Source organism: Xyrauchen texanus, chromosome 44 (assembly GCF_025860055.1).
Source record: "Xyrauchen texanus isolate HMW12.3.18 chromosome 44, RBS_HiC_50CHRs, whole genome shotgun sequence".
In the NCBI taxonomy this organism is placed as follows: domain Eukaryota; kingdom Metazoa; phylum Chordata; class Actinopteri; order Cypriniformes; family Catostomidae; genus Xyrauchen; species Xyrauchen texanus.
In genome coordinates, this window is record NC_068319.1 from 24,314,095 (window position 1) to 24,332,987 (window position 18,893).

At 35.9% G+C, this 18,893-nt stretch overlaps 1 protein-coding gene across 2 annotated transcripts; it reads left to right on the forward strand.

Annotated features, from left to right (window-relative positions):
• The first annotated feature begins 10 nt into the window (after window positions 1-10).
• On the forward strand, window positions 11-17,597 carry lhx6a (LIM homeobox 6a). Of its 2 annotated transcripts, none has more exons than XM_052117329.1 (9): window positions 11-139; window positions 820-891; window positions 1,161-1,343; window positions 3,180-3,301; window positions 12,331-12,551; window positions 12,654-12,754; window positions 13,696-13,791; window positions 13,909-14,104; window positions 14,898-17,597. In XM_052117329.1, exons 1-9 carry the CDS (start codon window positions 62-64, stop codon window positions 14,975-14,977), a joined length of 1,149 nt encoding a protein of 382 aa, XP_051973289.1. In that variant the 5' UTR covers window positions 11-61; the 3' UTR covers window positions 14,978-17,597. The 2 variants fall into 2 exon arrangements, with proteins under 2 accessions (XP_051973289.1, XP_051973290.1); XM_052117330.1 differs by having other exon boundaries at window positions 13,909-14,083.
• Window positions 17,598-18,893: the final 1,296 nt, after the last annotated feature.

Sequence of the window (18,893 nt, forward strand, 5' to 3'; positions counted from 1 at the left end):
TGAGGGATGACAAATATATAAAAACAAGTAGCTTCATCACGTGTTATTTAGTGTATTCTACATGTATTGGAAAAATGAGGCTTTGGCCCCTCTATCAGAGGGAAATCAATTTTTATCCGAAGGAATTCCCTCAAAACAGGTAAGATATTTTATAGCTATTATCATGTGTGTATTTTAACAATGCGTTTAAATCCATGGAAAGAAAAAGTTGGAGGCACAAGTGAAAAAGAAGCCTCATTTTCATCGGATGGCTTTGTGACAGCTCCAACATGTTGCTCAGTGTGACATGTCGTCCCCAAAGTCCTCGCTTTATCATCACCCGAAGCCTCTTCACCTTAAAGTGATGTCACGAGAATCAGAATCTTGTATGAATCGTGTGATTTGCGGTCCATCCTCTTCACATGCCAAGTCTGCAGAGGAAAAAATAGATTTTAATTACTGCCATTAAAAATCAAATTTGCAATTCTTTGGGTGGCCCGTTGCTTTCTCTGATTGGCAGTTGAAATTGACACTCTGGGTCCTCTTGTCGCGAGCATTTCAAGCTATTTGTAATTGCAGGTAGTTTATATATTTTTTTCAGCTACTTGGATTGCATGGAAATACGTCTATGGAAAGAGGCACGGGTTAAGTGTGGGGGGAAAAAATCAAACCAAATTGAAATCGCTTCATTAAAACAGGCGCTTTGTTGCGAGGCTCTCAATGCGCAGTTAAAAGCCGTTTTATTGTTTTGGGGCGCATATATAGACCGGAGAACGATCTCGGAGAGATGAGATGCCTGAGATGGAGCACTGTTGGTTGACTGTGGCTTCTGTATTGTAGGTGATCTCTCCAGATTCACAGAGCACACCGGGAGCATCACGCTGCGTGGACGGTCAACACGGACACGCAATGGTGAGTGTTTGGAGTTGAAGCTAAGCTTCTTTTGGAGTCTTTGTCAGTGCCTATGACAGAACACTCTTTACTTTCCCAATGCAGCATAATATTTTCCATTTGGCAAAATCATGGCAGATTTGTGATTGTCCACAGATTGGAGTCTTATCAACTTTTTGAAATGCTTCATTTAGCCCTAAATTATTTCAGTAAAACATATTCGTGTCATAAAAATAACTTTCTTTATGCATTCCAATGTGTAATTATGCTAAACCATATACCGTCTGCAGTCACACTCTGACGGAGAATCTCACAGATCTAATATGGAGAAAGACGACACTCGCTCTTCGCCTAGTCCCCCCTCAACACCATCCATCTGCTCGCCGACGTCCACCGCCTCCTCCGTGCCGTCCACCGGGAAGAACGTGTGCGCGAGCTGTGGACTAGAGATCCAGGACAGATATCTACTCAAGGTACGAGAGCGCGCGCATGTGTGTCGTCTCATGTGACGAGTCTGTTGACGAGTTGTATAATTTTAGTGTTTGGAACCGTTTCAAGCTTTCTGACCGTTATCATTTTGTAAACATTGGGCTATGGTGTTAAAACGATCAAGTATTTCGTTGTTTACGTTATTGTTAAGTAACCCTCATGGTCTGTTTAAGGTCTGAGAGTGCCTCGATCTATTTTAATACTTTGAAAATATTAATATTAATATTTCATGGCTTTTCCTTATTCAATTAAACTGAACGCACTGATTGTCTCAGATAACCAACTGTAAATATAGCCTAAAACAATTTATAAATGTCATTACTTTGCAAGATTCTCTGACTGGTGTTCGCATAATCACACTGGAAATCGATTGGATTTGTAGGTCTAAAATGGTTGTAAACAATGTATTTTTTTCTTCAATTTGTACATTTTGGGGTTAAAATTACCCCAAACAAAAACAATGTTATTTGCATACCATGTCTGCATGCCTCATTTATGACATAACACAGCTTTAATGGCCAAAATATCTATCTATTGGGTTTTTGATTCGGTCAGAGAACACAAAATAATTTCTGGGAGAAATGATATTTCCGAAAGTGACTAGCCTATTAATACTGTTACACAGACATCAGTGGGACCCCAAACATAAAAGTCACAATGAAAGAAGGTCAATCTCAACAGAACATGAGGGTTAATAATAAAATAGGCTATTGAATATATTTGAAAACGTAGATATTTTTTCGACTATTTGCTACGATAAATATCGCTTGTTTGGCTAACTTTCGTGTTTTAATTTTTTTTGAGGCTCTTTAGTGTTGTTATTGACAGCATCGATGTCCTCCCCGAGCGTGTGCATGTGCTCGCGTGCTGCTTGTTTTTCAGGAAGTACGTGTGTGAAGCGCGAGGATCATTAACGCACTATCTGTCTCAGTTTGTTTTTGTTTTGGGTCTTTGCGGCAAGTAATTAAACAACGCGTGTGAGTTTATAACATTGTAGCCAAGATGAACGATTTCAGACTCTTTATCTATTCATTTAGATTTTGTTGTTGTTGTGCAGCGGGTGTTTTATTTGCACCTCAAAATGTCTGAAATAAAAATAAAGACCATCTAACGCTTAACTAAACTCACTAGAATAAACGGTAATTACATTTATTTAGGTTTTACCTTTGTATTATTATTATTATTATTATTATTTATTTGACGGAATAAAAAAATTTATAAAACATTTGTCTAAGATGCCCACATGTGACCATAATTTTCCAAAGACAGTTTGCTTGCAGTTAATCATGCATTTGTGGATTCATGGACGGATTTATGTTGCAATTTCGATTAACAGTATAAATAATTCCGCTTGAAACTCAACAAAACAGCTGCTTATGCATGCGTATTTAGAATTAAACACAATTCCACACAACCCAGTTCTAAAAGAAGTGTCAGTATTTTAACTATAAAATATAATTAAATATTAAAAACAACGTTTTATTTAGTAGCCTGACACATTTTAAACACCAATGATTTTGAGATTGTAAATATATAGCCTACATCCGGTACGTGTGGTTGTTTCGACCTACTCATTTTACAACATTTTGAAATTGCATTTTACAATTTCTAGGCTTGCATTGTAGGCTACATAAACGTACGTATAGAGCAATAGCTATTTTTTTTTTAAATAAACATTTCGTGTCAGAAAGCACTTTAATAACAGTAATAATAACAATAATTATAATTATTATTATTATTGTTGTTGTTATTATTATTATTATTATTATTATGTTTATTAGTATTAGGCTACTATACACTCCATGTTTTTTTTATTACAGGTTAATAATCTGATCTGGCACGTGAGGTGTCTGGAATGTTCCGTTTGCAGGACTTCACTGCGACAGCAAAGCAGCTGCTACATTAAAAACAAGGAAATCTTCTGTAAAATGGATTATTTCAGGTAGGGTAAGTTTTTCACTTTTTGTCCTCAAAAATCTGAGTGAAATATACTGCGACATTATTTCCTCATGGTTGACATGTTTTCCGTGTGTGTTGGGTATAAAGGTTAAGATTACATCAAAAAGTAACGATCTCATTTTCACCACTACAAATAGATACACGGAATCGCACAATTAACCGTTTGAAATATATTTTAATTGTGTAGTTACAAAGTCCGTGATAACGACCCCGTGAATATATTTACATTACAAACAAACACAAACGTTTGTCTCGTACCACGTGTAATATTTTTGCGACCTAAAAACATACGCGACCACCATAATTAATTAAAATCTAAGTAGGCCTATTTTGTATTTGTAGATCATTTAGCTTTCATCAAGATATAAGATAAGACATATCTTAAGAGAACATAAATAAGGCTCCCTTGAACTAATGGAATACTTAAAAAAACAAAACGAATTTAGTCTGATTTTTGTATTATTTTTTTTTTTAAATAAATAAGCGTATTACAATAATCAATCTCAAGCCCTTAAATGTCCTTTTGTATGCAAAAAGGTTTCCTATTACTGCCCACAAAGGGATATGGTGCCAACAGGAATAAAATGAGAGGTCTAAATAGTATTTGATTGCATGAATATTAGTACACTTCACCATTGAATAGTGTTCAAATCAAATTCAAGTTAAATAATTTAATCTAGTAAGTGCCCAGCTCTTTTTAAGACCCAGTAACATACTTATTGAGAGGCATCGAGTGAAAGAGATCCAAGAGGCAAAAGCTGTGAAATTGCATTGAGGGTACAAGCGTTGTGATATTGCATGATTGCAGAGCACTCAGCAAGGCCTGTGAAGGGCAGTGTGATGTTGGCCAGCATTCCCTGCTTATTGCCGGTCAGTGTGAATGACTGGCCCCTTTAAAGTCAGTGCTGTGTTTCAGGACAGGGTTTGTTTTCTACATTAAATCCAATCATTTGCAGAGTTGCTCCATGAGATCTTCTGAGCAACAGCAGTACTATTGAGTCTGGGATATTTGGTATCTCTCAGTGGCTGTTTATTCGTGAGAGATTTAAAGGGGCAACTGAGATAATGTGCCAAATAGGGTGTAAATGGATCATATTGGGTAGGGAGTATTGTATTGATCTTTTAGAGAAGTAAGCATGCTGTCAGGATGGAGAGTTAAATAATTATGCAATGCAACAGTTATCATTATCAATTGAGAAATGCTTATTGATTGGGTTTTTAAAAATTGTTCACTTGGTTTAATGAATATTGTTTTATGATCATTATACTGTAGATCTTAAGTTTAAATGCTAGTATTCACACATTTTCTTCTAATTGATATTTATTTACATGATCAACCATGACAATTCACAAGAGCTTCCCTTAAAAATATTAAAGAAGAAAGAAAATTATAATAATTCAATACACTGTAAAAACTGGTAATCTGCTATTGTTATTTTTAAGGAGCTTATTCTAGTTGCCCTAACTCTTAAAATTAGTTTCACTGCTGTAAACAAATGTATTAGGTTGATTCATAAATTGTAATAATATCTAAAATTATTAAAGGAATATTCCTGGTTCAATACAAGTTCAGCTCAATCGACAACATTTGTGGCATAATGTTGATTGCTACAAAAATTAATAATAATAAAAAAGCAATAATTGAGGTCACTGTGAGGCAATTACAATGGAAGTGAATGTGATCAACAGGGTTTAAACAGGGAGGGTTTAAAGGCAGAAATGTGAAGCTTATAATGTTATAAAACCTGTTAAAACTCCAGTATTATTTGAGCTGTAAATTTGTTTAAATCGTTGTTTTTAAAGTCGTTTTAGTGTTTGCTGACCCACCATAGCTACGAAGTTGTAAAACTGGCTATAACTTCAAACAAAAAAGTTTTGAAAGTGATTTTATCACACTAAAAGTCTTTTTAACAGTGTGGATTTTAATGTTTACAGATTGGCCCCCATTCACTTCCATTGTAAGTACTCGTTTATTTAAGGAGGGGCAAGTCGAAATGTATTTTTGTGGAAATCAATTTTGTGCCACAAATGCTGTCTTAACTTAATTTAGATGTAACCACATTTTTAGGTTTAGACTTTTTCAGTGTATCCAATAATTTTTATATATGTTATATTTTTTAATAATATTTATAGGTACTAATAGATCTACCAAAATAGAACTGAAAAGTCTGCCCTCAAGGAGTTTTTTTGTGTCGTTTCACGTTACTCAGTATTTCAAAAAAGCAACCACAGGGATTTCGGTTTTGTCCTTGCTAAATACAGCCTAAAAATTAAGCACTATTCCCACATTCCTGGTTCTATAATTAAATCCGTTTTTGTTTGTTTAAATCTCTTTATATTTCTATTTAAATTGTACTTTCTTTTTACATTGATATGCGAGTCCCCAGCAGCAGAATAGTGATTGACTCTGTAATGTATTCATGTTTGCCCTGTTAAAGAGACAGTAATAGCTACAAGCTTGTAGACTCAAGTTCAGTGATCTGAAGTAGAGTAAACGTGGATTTTCCGATGTTGGCTCTGAAACATCCCTCTTGTCAAAGTCCTCTACAAACCGGAGAGCAAGAGATCATTGAGAGGGGCCAGGAAAGAACTTTCCATCAGGGTAGATGAGTGTTTTTGAAAGGGACTAAAAGTGGCAGGCTTCTGAGTGGTTTTCACCTTTTTTTCCGCCTTGTACCCAATTGAGTCTTTCATATAAAGAGGTCGACTTACTACTCAAGCACATCATAACCACTATCATTAAGCAGAAAATAGCCACCTGCATAATTTCTCAAAACTAACATTTTATGTTCATATTCATCAGAACTGAAATATATCCTGTGGTCTTATTATTCTGGTTCTTCACTGTCAAATTATTTTTGTGACCTCAGTCAATGATTTTGCTTGGAAATTATTTGCATGTTCTCTTTCATAGGGTAGGGAGTTTCTACTGTCAAACTACAAACAGATTTAAACTGCACTGAGGTGGCCATTATGATAATAAGAACAGTTGTGACATTGAGAGTTGTATGCATCTATAGCATAAGCTCTCGAACCCCAAAGCCAGACCGATTTGGGTCAGTTTATTCTATGGCAGCTGGATTCCTGCTACAGAACAGCATTACAGGACAGCCAACATATGCTTGAAAGGAAAAGGATCTCCATTGATTTCTTGCAGAAAAGAGATATGTTTCATTTATGTTAGTCTTACATCTGTGCCAGATTGACAGCTACTCTAATAGAATGTAATTGCAGGAAATCAAAGTGGGTTTACTCTGTGTGCAAGGAGGGGGGGGCGAGTGAGCGGTCAGAGATCTGGTGGTAAGGGTCAGAGTGGAGACTGTACCTACACTATGTCTGCAGATGAGGGAAAAAAACAACAGTCACAAAGACACGAGCATCAGGCCACACAGGAAGTCAATGGAGGCTGTTAATCAGAGGAGCTAAAGGATAAGGACAGAGTGATGGAGTAAGGCGGTAACCCGAGTGGGTTTGTGTGGAGCTGAGATCAGTAGTTTGGAGTAGACTAGATGACGTACTGTAACGGCCCATATGCACATACAAGACTTCTCTGTGTTTGAATGTAGAAAGGTAAACGGAGATAAACAGAGCTTCTGCAAAACATAACCTGTTCAGTGATGGAGTGAGTTTAAAAATGTTTATAGACTGGATATAGATTTAAAAGAGAAGAATTTTTTTTTTAAAGGATTTATTCTGAAGGCCAGAGATGTCGTCACATTTACCAAATCTCTCCATGATAAATTCCATACAAGATTACGAAATGTTTTAGTTTTTACATTTTCAGAAGAACACTATGCTTGGGTTTTGTGTGTGGTTGCTAACAGTTTTGGGTGTAATCTGATTACAAAGTAATTTGTTACTGTAATCTAATTACTTATATTACAAAAACTATTGTTACGAATTGTATTTTAAATTCTTGTAATCAGATTACTGTTATTGTCTTAATTAATTAAAATTGTGTTAGAAATATTTCTTAAATAATATTTACATTTACATTTACATTTATGCATTTGGCAGACGCTTTTATCCAAAGCGACTTACAGTGCAATTATTACAGGGACAATCCCCCCGGAACAACCTGGAGTTAAGTGCCTTGCTCAAGGACACAATGGTGGTGGCCGTGGGGTTAGAACCTGCGATCTGATTAATAGCCCTGTGCTTTAGCCACTACGCCACCACCACATATTATGAATAATACATTTAAAATATGAATTCATACGTTCATATGTACATCTGTATGCATTTCTGTGATAGCTGAAGGGTTTGCGGCAATGAACGAGGTACTTAATTTGAATTTGTTGCGTGGAAAAACAAAAACCTTTTTATGAAAAGTGTTTTAGACAGTAACTTAAAAGTAAAGTAATTAGTAATGTGATTACTTTTCGATTATGTAATCAGTAAAGTAATATGATTATAATTTTTAGAGTTATTTACCCATAACTGGAAGACATGCAGTTTCTAGGGTGTTTTGGTTTGTTGCTAAGGTGTTACTTAGTGCTTGCTTGGGGGTTCTGGGTGTTTGCATACTGGCCCATGTCATAAGAGCCCATCCTGATGTTTCTTTAATATTAGAGTTATTGTTTCAGAAAACTCTTTCAGAAAATTTAAATTGTTACCTGCTCATCTGAAAAGCTTTCCTCACCCTAAAAATAACAACTAATAATTTCTAAGGATGCCCTTTACCATCTTTACTGACTTAATTTATGACTCATGTAATATATTAATGTTTTCTAAATTCATAAGAAAGTTTTGTGTGGGTAATATACCTACAGACCATAATTGCACATTGTCAGCCACCGACTGTATCTTGTGAGACACAAAATTTTATTCCTGCAGGGGGCGCTTGACGCTCTAAAAACCGAATCCTCCATAAATCTGCATTTAAATCTCAAAGAATCCCCATCCAGTAATAATAAACAACTTTGATTGGCCCATCCTGGTAAGCACTGAGAAAAGTAACATAATGTAATACTATGCAACACCGCTGTCTATGCTAGAGAGGGGATTGCGGGACACTAGTTGGGTGATATCAACTCGTACAACGGAGGGGGGACTTCAGTTTTTTGTGTGATTGTAACAGACTCACAGTCACGCAATTGCAAGGTATCTCATACAAAATTATTTTCAGCGTTGATAAAAAAATATATAAACAATGACAGATGCATCATTGGAGGGACAAATCACCCCTTCACAGCACCCCATGTATGTACAGTAATAGTGATTCTTGCCTTAACAATTTCAGCAGTCTTGCTACACATATCCATAATGTCCTGAGATTTACCTCAGATTATAATACTCTAAGAGTATATCAAATTGAATCAATAGAATTTGTACCTTCACAAGCTTCCTTTTTTCTAGCCAGCTGTGAATTTCTCTTGGGCTGAGGGAATTGTTCTGCAGCTACAGTAATTTTCCCTGGCGAGTTATGATCTGCTGGACAGAAATAAATCCAGAATAAGCACAATGACGCACATCAGACATGCTGCAGATCTGTATGAAGAAAATAAAATCCCCCTTAAGATTTTTATGGCTTTTCTGAACGTTTTTCGCAGTAGATGAACTGCCATGAGAGATTATGAGTCTTTTCCGCAACGTTTCTCCTCTAAACACATGGCTGAAATGCATCATTACTCAAACATTGTATTCTTTGTCTGGAATGATGCTGTCAGTATATGGTTTACAATGTACACAGAAAAGTCTTTGAGTCATTTTTGCAGGCATTAATACGTAAGGCATGTTGTGTGTATCAATACTTTGTAAATAAGAGGAAGGTAAATATTTTTCAAGGTTTGTGATTCAGGTTTGGTTTCGGTTCTTGACCGAAACATCCTCCTTAAGTGGAGATTGGCAGAGACAAATTATTCCACATACATACAAGTGCTGGTCAAAATGGCAAGTTTAATAATCACAGTAACAACTCCTTGTTCCCTTGAGCCCTGTGGGGCTCCCTGCAAGGCTGTGATGTCATGTTTGGTGCATAAACTCTGCAGGGGCCCCACTGCAGGGAATCTAGCATGCTAGGCCCGTGTCATCATTCTTTAGTAACCTAGATGGGGGAAACGCGGCCAACCAGCTATCTTGATATCCCGCACTTTTGTTGCATTTGGAGGCTGTGTATGACATTTTGTTTACATAAGAGTAACCAATGGCAGTGGGGGTGTGTTGGAGGGGGTCATGATTGGCCATCTGCAGAGCATTAATCTCTGCTTCTAGCTACATTGGTCCTCTCAACACTGGAACCCTCTCTTGGTCACCCAAATGTGATGTCTGGGTCAAAACAGCACGGTCAGCCCAGTCCAGTCAAAATAACACCTGATCCTCTGTCTTCATTACAGCCGGTTCTGTGTATTTACTGTGGGTTTATATGGATGATTGTTTATTAAGTCAGGTTGATGACTGAATAACAAAAGAGGTGATTGAAGCAACAACACGACCAAATGTCTTTTGGAAATGCAGACGAAATTAAATATGGAATATTTACAAGTTGTTTGCAAATATGAGCTGGCAGAGAAATGGACAATTAACACGTAATGTCAGTAGTAATATCAACAATATGCAGCATTTGGGGGCCTGGGTAGCTCAGCGAGTAAAGATGCTGACTACCACCCCTGAAGTCGCAAATTTGAATCCAGGGTGTGCCGAGTGAACCCAGTCAGGCTTCCTAAGCAACCAATTGGCCCGGTTGCTAGTTTAGGTAGAGTCACGTTGGGGTAACCTCCTCGTGGTCACTATAATGTGGTTCTCACTCTCAGTGGGGCGCGTGGTGAGTTGTGCATGGATGCTGATGAGAATAGCGTGAAGCCTCCTCACGTGCCGTGTCCACGGTAATGCGCTCAACAAGCCACGTGACAAGATATGCGGATTGAAGGTCTCAGACTTGGAGGCAACTAAGTTTCGTCCTCCACCACCCATATTGAGGTGAGTAACTGCGCCACCACAAGGACCAAGAGCGCATTGGGAATTAGACATTCCAAATTGGGGAGAAAAGGGGAGAAACTTAAGCTTTGGTTCTGTGTTCAGAGAAGTATAAATGCAGCTTAATGGTTAACCTCTTCAACTAAGGGGCAAATTTTCACACTGAAATGTAAAAGCTCACCATTTACACATACTGTGGACTAATTGCCAAAAATGTGTCAGGCACCTAATTAAATAATAATATTGTATATGTTTACAATCCTATGATTAAAATATTTTTTATAAATATATCCAATATTTAAAATATATCCAAAATTTAATTTCACCAGATGGCAGCAAATACTACAAAAAAAATTTCCTCACCTTCCTTCACAAAATGTCAATCTGAAATGTAGGTGGCGCTCTAACACGTTTGAGCCTTCACAGATGTGCTTTTCTATAGACATTCAGTCATATTTTCATTTCACGCACTGTCATTAGAAAGCTGATATTGCCCCCTTTGCAATGACGCATAACATTTTATCATCAATATTCGCTAACATATTTTTCTGATAATTTGTTTAGCATGCTTTTCCTGCAGGACTGCATATTTTGTTGAGAAATAACATTTGATAATTCACACAAGAAAGCTCACATACAAGTAAAAAATGGCTCACTTTGTACAAAACTGCCTAAGGTAAAAGCCGATATAACATTTTTTTCTACTTGGGGCTTACAGTAGCAGTGAGCGATGCATAAGGGACATTTGTATTTAATGCGATTCTTTTGAAAATCTTTCAAACTGTGGTATTAGGTAAACAAAATACACTGTACAGTTGCATTCCTGTGAAGGATAGCGTTCGTTTAATATATGATTTGTCTGTTTAAGTGCCACAGTATTTGAAAGACTTTTATATTAATATTTATGTCTACCATATGACCTCTAGGTGGCGCTGATTTGCGTGCAAATTTTTTTTTTGTTATTTTATGTAACTTAAATGTATAAATAGATGTTATCTATGAAAAGTTCAGATTTTAAGCTTTCAAACGATACCCCCATTTGTCAGACTTGACAATTTTAAGCATAAACATTTTTCACTACATAGCACCCCTTTCTGGACCTGCCGGCAGGTCCACAGACATGAAAAAATAAAAAAAATAAAAAATGACAATAGTAGTATGCAAATAATGCAAGATAGCAGGCCAATCGCAATTTAGTATGCAAATATTACTGTGCTGTCATGGCTGTCAGTACGATTTTGAATGGCGAGCATTCTAGCATTGTAGTTCAAAGGGAGATTTACCAACTTTAATGTTAAACTTAAGAATGTATAAAGTTTAAAATAACAAAATATAAATAGCACACCTAACATTTGAATGGAGTATGCATATTATGCATTAAGTTTGAGATTAACTATAGAAAATTGTGGAGAAAAAATTATTTCAATTGTATTATTTGTACCTGTGTTATTACTGTATTATATCTGTATTATTATTACAATAATATATGTAATACTGCAACTTTGATGCCCCTCTACATGTTAATTACACAAAAATATAAAATGCAGAAACCAAAAAGACATTATATATCATAATATGTATTTATTACATGTTAAGAAGACTAACCCTGCCTTTATTCATATGCTTATTTTAAAACACATTATTTCACACAAAAGAAAAAGGGTTGGCTTAAAAATAGAGGTGTTAAAGGTATGCATTTCACACTTTGTTTGGATAAAATCAAGACCCAGAGTGTGGATCCTATCAGCACAGTTTATCAGCAGACATTTCCTCCCGACCCGCGGCTCATAGAATTACTAGTGGTTTGTTTGTGCTGAGAGTTTTATAGCCATGTCTGACATGTTTAGCGGTTATCTTTTTGGAAGCAGTTCAGCTTATCTGTGTTCTGTCTTTTGACATTGAGAACTTTATAGAGAGAGAAAATACTTATTAAACTGGAATACGTTAATGGTGTTAAAGAGTTGAGCATTTTCATTTCTGAAACCGCAATGATTGTGGAAGTGAATATATAAAATTACCCTATAATGTTGTGTTATTGTTAATCCAGTACAGTTTTTAGAATGAGTATTGATGCCCAAGCCCTTCTCTGTATCACAGTAGGTTTGGTACAAAGTGTGCTCGCTGTGGCCGACAGATCTATGCCAGCGACTGGGTTCGGCGAGCTAGGGGCAATGCCTACCACCTGGCCTGCTTCGCCTGTTTCTCCTGCAAACGTCAGCTGTCGACAGGTGAAGAGTTTGGGTTGGTGGAAGAAAAAGTACTTTGTCGGATCCATTATGACACAATGGTGGAGAACCTGAAACGAGCAGCTGAAAGTGGTACGTGTGAGGAATTTGAACAATGAGGTTAAAGTATTGCCTCTCTCAAAATATTGTCTAACCACAGTATCACCTTTTCCCTTTGCCCATTTTTTCACACAGGAAGTGGGCTCACTCTGGAAGGGGCAGTGCCATCGGAACAGGATAGTCAACCAAAACCAGCCAAAAGAGCGCGAACGTCGTTTACTGCGGAACAGCTACAGGTAAAATGATCAAACAAGTTGTATTAGGTACATCAAGAATTTGTGGAGACTTGCTATGAGGTTAACTGGGATTTTTTCCAGTGATTTAATATAACATAAAAAAGTTATATTAAAATAAAATAATATATATTGTTTTTTTTAACTAATAAATTACCTTAAATAGATATAGAAATAGTGGAGACTTGTTATGAGATCGCTACTACTTGAATATTTAAAGGAATATTCTGGGTTCCAGACAAGTTGAGCTCAATTTAAAGTATTTGTGGTTTAGTATTTCAATTTGATACAAAATACATTTTAAAATTAAAATAATACCTAAAAATGTAAAAAAAATAATATATATATTTTTTTTAAATATTTAAAAAAAGAAGCTAAAATCACAGGTACTTAAGCATTAATACACCCTGTTTTAAATGTATAGCCACAAGACGTAAACAGTAGACATGTTAACATGATTTTAGTGTAATAAAATCACTTACTAACCCTATCTGAGTTAAATCCAATATTACAACTTAGTTGTCATGGCAACACTGGAAAATCCTCTAATCTGGTAAACGCTGTATTATCACACTAAAATCATGTTAACAAAAGTTTTCTTGGCTATAATTTTGAAACAATGCGTATTTTTATGTTAATAAATTGGCCCCATTCACTTCCATTGTAAGTGATTCATTGTAACCGCGATTATTTGCCTTTTTGTTTTTAAATAAACAAGAAACGAGTTGAAATAATTTTTATGGTAATAAAAATTATGTCACAAATGCTGATAATTGAGGTTAACTGGTATTGAACTTAAACATTCTTTAATGTGCAGATAACTGGAATTTGTTTTACACACGTATGTATTCCCGCCATGATTCAACAATATATAAATTCTATTAAAAAAGCTATTTTTCCAGTAAATTACCTAAGGTTGGTTGTGTTCCTTGGTGTATGCACAGGTAATGCAGGCACAGTTTGCACAGGATAACAACCCTGATGCTCAAACCTTGCAGAAGTTAGCAGACATGACAGGATTGAGTAGACGAGTCATACAGGTAAAGAAACAGAGTGTCTTGCCCTCTTTCCCCCTCTCTCTGCACTTCATGCTTGTTTATTTCTATTAAATGCAATAAAAAGATACAGCTTCATGACAGTTGGTTGTATTTTCGTAGGTTTGGTTTCAAAACTGCAGAGCGAGACATAAAAAGCACACTCCACAACACAGCGGCCCACCTCAAACTCACCCGCAGGCCCGCATGCCCCCCTCACTCCCAGACGAGCTGCATTACTCTCCCTTCGGCAGTCCTGAGAGAGCACGCATGGTGGCTCTGCATGGGTACATCGAAAGTGAGTGTTTCCTGAAACATGGTAATTATACAACTTCAGTTCCTATACAAAAATGTGTTAAGATCAAACATTAAAATGTGTCCTTCAGTGTTCAGAGTTACAACGTAGTAATCAGAATTCAATGGCATTACAAATAATTTTGACTCTTTCCTGCTTATAGTGAGGCACTTACAATGGAAGTGAATGGGGCCAATTTTTGGAAAGTTTAAAGGCAGAAATGTGAAGCTTAGAATTTTATAAAAGCACTTACGTTAATTCTTCTGTTTAGGCTTGCTTATTATTTGAGCTGTAAAGTTGTTTAAACCGTCGTTTTTATGGCGGTTTTAGGTCAGCGTTACATCACCATGGCAACAAGTTATACAATATTGTAATTGAATATAACTGTACACAGAAAAGGTTAGTCAGTGATTTTGTTACACTAAATTCATGTTAACTCACGTATTGTTTAAGTCTTGTGGCTATACTTTTGGAAGAATTAGTATTTTAACAATTACTGATTGGCCCCATTCACTTCCATTGTAAGTGCCTCACTGTAACCCAGATTTGTGCTTTTTTAAAGGAAAGGAATACATTTTTGTTGTAATCAATATTAAACCACAAATGCTCTTGATTGAGCTGATCTTGTATTGAATGCAGAACATTCTACTTTTATCTACATATTGGTGCTAGTAATGCCAAGTAAAATGCGTTTGATTCCAATGGAACATCAATAGCATACTGATCAAATGTATACCTTGATACACTGTAAATTGCTTTGGCTAAAAAAGTCACCCAAATGCATACATATAAATGTTTATTTTGTTTGGTTTCGCAGGTCATCCGTTCTCGGTGCTTACTACACAGAGTATCCCTCATCAAGCCATGACATTGTCCCAGCTCCCTCTCAGCCGCTAACGCCCCCCTGCCTCGCCATGACCCCTGACTCTTTCACCCTGACCTCCTGCTCCAAACTTCCGCCCACGCCTCCGCTGACCCCAAAGGTCGGAACTGGCTGAAGGAGAAGGTTACGGTCCTTCGTGCTCTTGACCTCTGAACTCCCAAGGAGAGAGACTGTTTCCTCTCTGGTTTCATTGGACAGGATTTTACTCACCTGCATCTACTCACATTTGGCTATGGGAAACCATATTTGTGACCTGTGAATTAAGGACTTGTGTCACCAAGACCAGGATCTGGAGTTTTGGACAAAAGAAAAAAAAAAGACACTTGAGCACACACTGTAAAATACTAAAGTGCTCTTGGTTCATCCTCTTCTCCTGATAGTCTCATCTCACACAGCTCTTGTTCAGCATTCGGAGATGACTTTGAATGCAAACAAAAGGAATGTAAAGTTACCAGCATCAGTGTTAAAGGTATAGGTTGAAAAATGCAAGGATGAATGGAAAATAAATGGCACAGGACAAGGTGGTAAGACATATTTTATCTAATTTACCTCGATGAAAGATGCAAAACATGCTTTGCCTAGTGCCACAATTGAAGATGTATGTTGTACTAAGGCATTCAAACGTATTTATGCTACCTACAAGACCTTAAATTCAATCCACCGTTTCTATCCCTCTTTCTCTTACTCCCATATTTAAAGGAATATTCTGGGTTCAATACAAGTTCAGCTCAATCGACAGCATTTGTGGCATAATGTTGATTACTACAAAAATTAATTTGGACTTGTCCCTCCTTTTCTTTAAAAACGCAAACTGGGTTACCGTGAGGCACTTACAATGGAAGTGAACGGGGAAAATGTGTAAATGTTAAAACACTCCCTCTTTCAAAAGCAATATGCATGTTAACATGATTTCAGAGTCATAAAATCACTTACTAACCATTTTTGTGTAAAGTTATATCCAATTTTACAACTTAATAAATAATGATGTAATGTCAACAACCTCATATAGATTTTTTTAAAGACAAAGAGGGACGATGAATTTATTTTTTTTGTTGTGGTAATCAATATTATTCCATAAATTCTGTCGATTGAGCTTAACTTGTACTGAACGCGGAATATTCCTTTAAGAGCAAAGTTGTATGGTAAAGGGGCAGTTTTACCTCCTATGTGTATTGAGATATAATATGGTGCCGAGCTCGATTGGTCCAACATAGAGACTTTAAGTTAAAAATTGTGCATTGTTTGAAATTGGAGTTTTAAATGTCCATTTTTAATTATTTATTTGAGTAAAAAGATTAAAACAGTTTCAAATTGTGTTCACAATTATTTGTTAATTATTCACAGCAGATGGTGAAATTGTTTCATGCAACAAATTATGGATTGTTTTTTTTTTTCAAGAGGTTTTAGTTTTCAAAGATCTTAAGGACATCTAAACCTCTAAACCCTGATAAACTGCAGCTCTCATAATAGTTACAATTTAAAAAAATGCATTGCAATAACTGTTGTTATTCAGATTTATTTGAGTGGTCTAGAGCAATAAAAAACACAGTTAACATTGATCTTCAGATGAGATTATTTAAAAGTAAAAAAAAAGTAGAAAAATATTAAACACATGGGGATCAAGAAGAGATTATCAATGACAAACAACATTTTGTGCAAAAGACAGAAAGAGAGAAAGGAAGATTGAAACTAAAAAGAGCACTTCAGTCAAATGTAAAGATAACTACATGTAAAGAAATTGTATCTTTATTTCAGCAGTGTCCTAACTTTATGTGGAAGACGAATGTGTCTGTGTTTCATTATTTTACATGTGTGCCGTATATGCCTCAGCCGTGACAACAGAGCTGGAGTGTTGTATACTTGCTGCAGACACAACAGATCGGAGCTGTGTACAGGTCTGAGACCTGGGGAAAAGTCAAATATTGTAACTTAAATTCGAGAAATACATTCTGATGTTCTGAATGGGGGACAAGGCCTCAACATTCTTGTATTTATTAAGACAGATAGCATGTAAGCACTTTTCCCCACTGCCACTTGACTGTTTTGTAAAAAAAAAAAAGAAAAAGGAAAAAAGAAAAAGAAATAAAACATAAAAAAAAAATGTCTTTGCCTGTGCATTCTAAATGTTTTTGAAAATGAATGAAATAAATACTACAAAACTTGAAAACATTGAATATTTCAGACAGATATCATATGCATTTATATGTATGCTTTTTGACATATTCTTTATTATTGCTATTTTCCACATTGTTAGAATTACATATATGTAAATTCATAAAAATTCCTCTAATAACAAAAATGAAAGTGGGAATTATGTGTTTATGGACATAAAAGAAACTAAATCTCTCTTATATGTTTGCTTCTTTAAATTAGCCGCCATTTGTTTATATTACAGCTCTGCACTCTGTTGACATTCTCTCAACCGACTTGATTAGATGCCACCTGAGATGCTTGCAATAGTATAAAAAGGAGATTCCATGTGTGCTGGACATTTGTCTGCTTTTACTTGAATATTTGCTCCAACTTATCCAATAATAATAAAAAAAAAATTAGTTTTAAGAAATTCATATAGGTGCAATTTATATGTCTACAAAACTAATTTAAAGTATTTAAGCATAAGCCATTAGTTTGAATGTTTTTTTTAAACTCGATAAACATCAATTCAGTCAAGTGACTAAACAATTGACTGGTAGGGTATATTCATATATCTGTACACATGAATAGGTCAGTATTGTGTCTGTGTGTGCATGAGTTTGCGGCCTAAACGTGTAGCAGGAAGCAATCACAGGCTGATGGAGGAGCTGGCAGACCCTTCACGGGTCAGTGTATGGAGTAATGACTCCATCACTGATTCCATCGGCATCACATACAGGAATTCTCTGTCAGTCCACATCACAGGATTGATCCTGTATCCCGTGTTCAGATTCAAAGGACACACCGAGACTTAATATTTTCCGAACCTACACTTTTTTACTCACAAACACAAATACATGCACAAACGTCCACACAATTTTAAATGCAAAAGAATTTGTCATTTTTGTCAAGCTGAGCAAGAATCTGACTCATTCACGTCAATGGAACATTGAGCTGTATTCAGCTGTTGAATGTGAGCACAGTGTCATTCACTTGGAAAGAATACAGCAATGATGTAACAATATTTTTGTTCTTATTTCTTGCTTACGTTGTGCAATCTTAGCTAATATAATTTAGAGGTTAAAATAAAATATGTGGGATGACTTCATACCTAAAGTGTTTTAATGATGATGTTCTGATTTTATTCTATTGTGGTTTAAGTAGCTATATACAGTACTGTGCAAAAGTCCAAGCATTTGTTATAAGATGGTTATTTATATCTTCAGCTTTAGTGTGTCAATAGGAAATATAAATGATAGACTCCCAAACATTACTTTTGCAAATAGAAAAGATTAGAACAGAAGAACAGGGAGCCCTGCAACAGATGTAATGGCCCCCACAAAGCCCCCCACTGAACATTGAGTCAGTCTGAGATTACATGAAGAGACAGAAGCAATTGAGACGGCCTAAATAGATATAAGAACTGTGGCAAATTCTCCAAGAAGCTTGGAACATCTTATCTGCTACATAGGAGAATTGGTGCTGTTTTAAAGGCAAAGGTGCTCACACCGAATATTGGTTTACTGGACTTTGTATGACATTAAGTAATAAATGAAAACTATTTATGTAATCATTTATGAAGACATCCTCACTATGCAACATTTTTGTGCCTAAAACGTTTGCACAGTACTGTATATATATATATATATATATATATATATATATATATATATATATATATATATATATATATATATACACTCACCTAAAGGATTATTAGGAACACCATACTAATACTGTGTTTGACCCCTTTCGCCTTCAGAACTGCCTTAATTCTACGTGGCATTGATTCAACAA